This window comes from Apium graveolens, chromosome 4 (genome assembly GCF_009905375.1).
Source record: "Apium graveolens cultivar Ventura chromosome 4, ASM990537v1, whole genome shotgun sequence".
NCBI lineage: Eukaryota > Viridiplantae > Streptophyta > Magnoliopsida > Apiales > Apiaceae > Apium > Apium graveolens.
In genome coordinates, this window is record NC_133650.1 from 23,296,298 (window position 1) to 23,303,758 (window position 7,461).

Below are 7,461 nucleotides of genomic sequence, written 5' to 3' on the forward strand. Positions count from 1 at the left end.
CATTCGTTTGATGAATGTTTGAATAATCTTCGTTCGGTGCTAAAAAGGTGTGTGGAAACTAATTTGGTGCTCAATTGGGAAAAATGTCACTTTATGGTGCGTGAAGGCATTATTCTTGGGCATAAAGTCTTTAAAAAAGGCCTTGAGGTGGATAAAGCCAAGGCGGGAGTCATTGAAAATCTTCCACCACCTATTTCTGTGAAAGGAATCCGTAGTTTTCTTGGTCATGCGGGTTTTTATCGGCGTTTCATCAAGGACTTCTCGAAGATATCTAAGTCGTTGTGCAACTTGCTCGAGAAAGATGTGCCTTTCAAATTTGATGATGAATGTTTGGCGGTATTCGAGACTCTCAAGAAGAGTTTGATAACTGCACCAGTTATTACGGTACCTGATTGGACAGAACCTTTTGAGATGATGTGTGAGGCAAGTGATTATGCAGTGGGAGCAGTTCTTGGGCAGCGCAAGAATAATCTTTTTCATGTGGTCTACTATGATAGTAAGACGCTTAATGGAGCTCAAATGAACTACACCACTACTGAGAAGGAGCTCTTGGATATAGTCTTTGGTTTCGAAAAATTTCGATCTTATCTGGTTGGGACAAAGGTGACAGTATTCACTGATCACGCCGACATTCGCTATTTGGTCTCAAAGAAGGATTCAAAGCCTAGACTTATTCGTTGGTTGCTCTTACTACAGGAATTTGAGTAAGAGATCAAGGATCAAAAAGGTAGTGATAATCAAGTAGCTGACCATCTCTCTAGATTGGAGAATCCCGATTCTACTTCCCATGATCAGACATTGATCAACGAATCTTTTCCGGATGAACAGTTGTTCGCAGTTCAGGAGGAAGAGCCATGGTTCGCAGATATTGTGAACTATCTTGTCAGCAATATAATGCCTCCTAATATGAATACAGCTCAAAAGAAGAAGTTTCTCCATGAGGTGAAGTTGTACATGTGAAATGAACCATATTTAATTAGACAGGGAGCTGACCAGATCATCAGGAGATGTATCCCATTCTGTGAGACGGAGGGGATATTACGAGACTGCCATTCCACAGTTAATGGTGGACATTATGGTGGTGAAAAGATGGCAGCTCGTATTTTACAAGCAGGTTTTTTCTGGCCTACGTTGTTTAAGGATGCACATCAGTTCATTTTAAGGTGTGATCGTTGCCAAAGAGTGGGGAATCTTACTAGAAAGGATGAGATGCCTTTAAATGTGATGCTTAAATTTGAGGTCTTTGATGTTTGGGGAATCGATTTCATGGGACCATTTATCTCGTCCTGTAATAATCAGTACATCTTGATGGCAGTCGATTATGTCTCAAAATGGGTGGAAGTTAAGGCTCTACCGATGAATGATGCAAAGGTAGTGTTGAATTTTCTTCATAAGCAGATATTCACAAGGTTTGGAACGCCACTAGTGATCATAAGTGATGAGGGGTCGCATTTCTGCAACCGCAAGTTCACTTCTATGATGCAGCGCTACAATGTGAATCATCGTATTGCTAATACCTATCATCCGCAAAGTAATGGTCAAACTGAAGTGTCTAATAGAGAGATCAAGCGCATTCTAGAGAAAGTTGTTTATCCGTCAAGGAAAGATTAGTTTTTAAAGCTCGATGAAGCTATTTGGGCTTATAGAACAACATACAAGACTCCACTTGGGATGTCCCCGTTTCAACTTGTCTATGGTAAGGGATGTCATTTACCTACGGAGCTTGAGCATAAGGCTTATTCGGTATTGAAGAAATTAAACCTTGATCTAGATGCAGCTGGGAAGAAGTGAATGCTTCAGTTAAATGAACTTGATGAAATTCGACTTTAAGTATACGAGAACAACAAAATGTATTAGGAAAAAGTAAAAAGGTGGCACGACAGGAAGCTATCTCCTAAGTCATTCGTGCCGGGGCAACAAGTTCTTTTATTCAACTCTCATCTCCGACTTTTTCCTGGAAAGTTGAAATCAAGGTGGTCTGGACCTTTTATCGTCAAAACTGTGTTTCCACATGGAGCGGTGGAGATTTTTAAGAATGATCCGGGCCAAGCATTCAAGGTTAATGGTCAAAGATTGAAGCATTATTATGGGGACACGACAAACCGGGAAGTGGTTAGTGCCATTTTATTGTCAACTTGATCAGAGTACTCTACGTCAAGTTAATGACGTAAAAGAAACAATTCTTGGGAGGCAACCCAAGATTTGAGACTTTAGGAACCTTTAGAAGTTAGTACCATATCCAAAAACCCAAAAAAATATGAAAATATGGGCAGAAATTTTTTTTTTTCCAGAAACCCCTGGGGCGCCCGCCTGGAGTCTGGGGTGCCCGCCAGGCACCCTTTTGTCAGAAAAAATTTTCGGCCCTATAAAAAAAATCAAAAAAATATAAAAACCCACAGCAAACAACCCACAAACCCATGTTTTCTCTCCCACAAACCCCGCTCCTACTCTAATTCTAAACCTAAATCCTACCCTATATATACACACAACACCTCCATATACACTGCCATATACTTTCAACTTCTAAACTCTTTCCTACACTCAAAGCACAACTCTCAAACACTTTTTCTCAGTTTCAATGGCACATAAGAGATCTCGAACTATTGATAGCAGCAACACCGTTCCTACTGCTAATTCATCGAGGGAACGGCTGCGAGGCCCCGGTTGGTGGATAGGGCTGCTGAGGAGGAGTATACTAGGCTTCTGACTAAGCCGATTCTGAAGGAGAGGGGATTTTTACCATCAGGGAGGGATGGTGAGTTATTACCGATGATTGCTGAGAAAGGGTGGATTTCTTTTTGCGAGTCGCCGGAGGCGGTTCCAATGAGTGTGGTTCGCGAGTTTTATGTGAACGCAAAGGCAGACAAGAATGGGTTTACTGTTGTTCATGGGCTTACTGTTGATTATCAGCCCGCGGCGATTCGCCGTGTGATTGGACAGCGATAAAGGAAGCCCGGGGAGGAGAATTGGAATGAGAAGACTCCCGAGGATTTTGATTTGGATTTGATTTGTGCTACTCTCTGTCATCCGGGTGCGGTGTGGAAGTTTAAGATGGGATCTAACGAGTATCGTTCTTTTCCGACGGTTGCGATGAACAGGAGTGGATGGGTGGAGAGCCCGAAGAGCATGGTTTGGGATATCGTCTTCCAGGAGGACGTCCAGCAGCTGGTGCCACTATGGCTAGGCCCGGTCAGGCTCGTGATGAGGAAGGCTCTTCTAGAGCCCAGAAAGGTGCTGGTTCAGGGATGGTCGATGCCCAGTATAGGAGGCTATCCAGGAGGATGGATGCGATGTACGAGTTGCAGAGTAGATTTACTCAGGAACTCACCCCTCGCACTTGGGACTGCTTTCAGAGGACTTGGAGCTGACATCCAGTGGCCCATTTTTGGTGAGGACTCTGCTTATCCGCCTCCTGACACTCCACCCTCTGAGGGTGATGATGATGATTTCTCCGAGTAGGTATACCCTGTGTTCCTTTCTACTACCTTCACTGGGGACAGTGAAGATTTTAAGTTTGGGGGTGGTAGTTAAGGAGCATATTTGTGTGTGTCATGTAGTTACATATTCATGATAGTTTAGTTCATATAGTTGCATATTTTTGCCATATAGTTTTTTATTATTATTATTTTATATCTTTATTTATCATGTCATTTAGCTCATGCATATATCATGATCCATTTTGCGTTGCCTTACCGATTGATTTGTGATATTGATGCGATTGTGGTGATAGCGTTAGAGTGATGTTGAATCTTGTAGGTTGACATGCATGCTAGAAACACTTGTAATTTCACTAAGTCTTAGAGTATGCTTAAGGACTAGATTGTTGTCATGGTTTGATGGTTTTTTAGGTTAATCTATTGATTATGCTTAGAATTTATGATAGGCTCTTAATGATACAAGGCATGAAAAGAAAAAAATTGGAGTAAAAATTGGAATTCATTGCTAATTGTGGCTAGGCATCAATTGGCTAGTAGCCGGCTCGTATTTTTATATGAGTAGTCTAGGGTTGAGCAAGATGGAGCGAAACGCACTTGCTCTGAAATTTGAAAAAAAAGAGAAAAAAAATACGAAAAAAATAAATTATGGTTTAATACATAATTGATCATGAGTGAGCTCTTTGGTATTCGAGTTATTAAGTTCTTAGGGGACTTTGTGCCTAGTGACCTAAGTTTTTTATAGTATGGGATCCGCTAACCTAACGCTCGCTAAATGGATGCCATTACATAAGTCTTTTGTGGACCTCACTCATGGCACGATCAAATAAGCATTTATTTGTTGTGTTGAATAAAAGCATGATTCCGTAATAAGCTCCAGTGATATTGAAGTGTTATAAGTCATTTTGTGTCTAGAATTTATTCTTCATATAATCATGTGATTGCCTTGAGGATAATCGAGTCATGATAATTAATCAACTTTTGAAGCATATCTGTTAAGCATCCGCACCCACCATGTTTCTAGTTGTATGTTAGCTTGCGTGGTTTGATTGACCTTTAGTTGCCTAATTGCATTTGTTGAGATGTCATAAGTTGGTTGGTTTAGTCATTGTGAGGGGGATCGCTGCATTTCATGTAGTTTGCATTCATGCATGTTTTTGCTTTGTTTTTGAGTCTTTGACGCTTGAGGACAAGCATCGATTTAAGTTTGGGGGTGTGATAAGTGGTATTTTATACCACTTAGAATGTCTTATAATGGCTTGAATTGATGTCTTGAAATCAATTATTTTGTGAATTTGATGTGTTTTTTCTAGTGTTTTGTATTTCAGGGTATAAGTTGCGTATGTAGGAAGATTTCATCAAAAATAAGCCTAGGAAGTGCTTGGCATTGGTTGTGGGAAGTTAGGAGCAGAATGCAGCATAAATCAGGAACATAATGTGATATTTTCCAGTAACCTGATGGGCGCCCGCTCAGGATCTGGGGCGGCCGCCTGGGAGCTGGGGCGCCCGCCCGGGAAGTTGGGGCAGCCGCCCGGAGACGGGAAATTAAAATCTGATTTTTATACTTCTTATTCTGATGGACTTCTGAGACGGCTGGTTCTTGTGGGCTTCTATATAAGTAATCTTCAGAGACGTTTCACGACGTGTGGTATCAAGCAAGGAGCAAGGAGATAAGAAAGAAGACCGTTTTAGCACATCGTAATGAAGAAGAGGAAGCATACATTTTCTTGTGATTCTTTTATTCGTTATAACAGTGGATGCTAGTTTTCTTTACTTTGAACCTTATTACTCTTGTGACGTACTCTGTTTTTAATAAGTATTTTTATTAGTTTATACTGTGTGTTATTATCATGTTTTCATATGAACCCATGGTGAGGATGAGTTCTATCACGGGCTAATCATGATCATGGGGTCGTAACGGATTTACTATGGATGTCTTTAGTTAGTTGTTTAATACCTTGGTGTGTGATGATTGTATGTTATCTAGCATAGGTTGTGCTTATTCGTCTTATGTGCGTCGTGAACATATAAGATAGTCTGTTAATCTCTTGTGAAGCGACAGTGAATCTTGAGATTTAGAACTTGCCATGCTAGCATAAGTTCATGTATGTGTATGCATGATTAGTGGGTAACTCTAACCGTTTTACTTGCCCTGTGTAATCATAATGAATAACTTGTGCTTAAATCGTTATGTTGTCAAATTCTGTAGACATACAGGGTCACAACATAATTGATGCCTATTCAACTTCTATCTTAATTGTGGATGTTTGGTAGAATGGTATTAGTACAACGAAAGTTGGCTTTTACTAGTTTCGTGTTGTTCGATTAATATCATCACCGTTACATGCTAAGGGTAATAACAATGACTATTGAAGGGAGTAGTAATGAAGTTATGATCTTGTGTGTGTTTAATATAGTCAATTCAAGTGTTATTTAAGTGTTTTATTCTAGTAGTTAATTGTATTTAATAATTAGTTAATCAATCTTAAGTGTTATTATCTTGACATTGAGAAATAATCATACATTGGTGAGTGAGTGTTAATTTAACATAATTAGTCTGAGTCTCTGTGGGAACGAACTAGAAATTATTCTATATTACTTGCGAACACGTATACTTGCGTGAATTATTAGCGTGTGTTTTGTGCCTAACAACTTCTTTGTAAGCCATTTTAGACTTCTCGATAAGTCATTCTGGAGTTCTCGAATGACTTCTCTATATGACTTGATCTGTGACTTATAGATGTCTTGACTTAGAACATTTTTACTAAAACAGATTTATTCAACTCCAAGATTCTTTACTTTTTCTCTGAGGTATGATCTTGTTGATCTTCTTCCAGAGTTTATTCTTAGGCTTGAGACTGTTCATAGAAAAATACTCCAGTCTGATCTTTAACATTTTTACAGACTAAAGTAATACAATACAAAAAATAGATTTAGACTATCATACAACTAAATCTTAGGGTTGTCAATGTGACTTAGTCTTGTTATAATATAGGCATGTCTTGCACAACAATAATGACACATCTATGTCTTCTGTTTCTCCTGTAAATGTCTCTGTTCGACGCTCCACCATAACACATGTTGCACCAGTGTGGATGCAAGATTTTGTTACTTCAGAATAAACATACGCTGCTTCGAATCTGGCTCTAACCTCAGTTGATAGACCATTCTATTTTTTCCTATCAACAATAACAAAACACCAGGATCCCTGTCATTTCAAAAAAGTTGTGGTTCATGAGCATTGGGTAAAATCTATGAATCAAGAGTTGACTGCTCTTGAGCTAAATGAAACTTGGGAGATAGTGCCTCTTCCACCTGAAAAGCATGCTATTGGGTCTAAGTGGATCTTCAAAATAAAGTTCTTACCCGATGGTTCAGTGGACAAACACAAGGCCAGGTTGGTTGTGTTAAGATGTCATCAAAGACCAGGTGAAGATTATTTTGAAACATTCGCACATGTGGCTAAGATCACCACAGTGCAAACTTTGTTGACCGTGGCTGCAATGCAATAGTGGTACACACACCAGATGGATGTCTCTAATGCGTACCTTCACGGTGATTTTTCTGAACTTGTGTACATCAAACCGTTTAAAGGTTACAGTCATTTTGGAAACAGAATAACACTCAATATGAATGTTGATATTTCTTCAAATAATCTTGTGTGTTGTTTGAAAAAGTCTTTATACGGGCTGCGTCAAGCACCCATAACTTGTTTTTCTAAGCTCTCTACTACGCTTCTTCAAATGGAGTTCAAGCAATCCAAAACGGACTATAGTTTGTTTATGAAACACTCTTCAGAATCTATTACATTAATTTTGGTGCATGTCGATGATTTGCTTCTTTGATAAAAATTGTATGAAAGTCATAAATGAGTTGAAGCAAATGTTATCTAATACATTTCATATGAAGGATTTGGGTGAGCTGCGATATTTTCTTGGCCTGAGAATCAGTGAAGAAATATTTGTTATTCAAAGGAAATACACTACAGATTTTCTCAAAGAACACAATCTTCTCCATGCTAAACCAC

General features: G+C 39.2%; 1 protein-coding gene across 1 annotated transcript; it reads left to right on the forward strand.

Moving 5' to 3' along the window:
- Positions 1 to 3,176: 3,176 nt before the first annotated feature.
- LOC141718422 (putative mitochondrial protein AtMg00820) lies at positions 3,177 to 6,946 on the forward strand. Its single transcript, XM_074520801.1, has 3 exons — positions 3,177 to 3,292; positions 6,430 to 6,523; positions 6,638 to 6,946. The coding sequence occupies exons 1-3, from the start codon at positions 3,177 to 3,179 to the stop codon at positions 6,944 to 6,946; spliced, it is 519 nt and encodes a 172-aa protein (XP_074376902.1).
- The last annotated feature ends 515 nt before the right edge of the window (positions 6,947 to 7,461 follow it).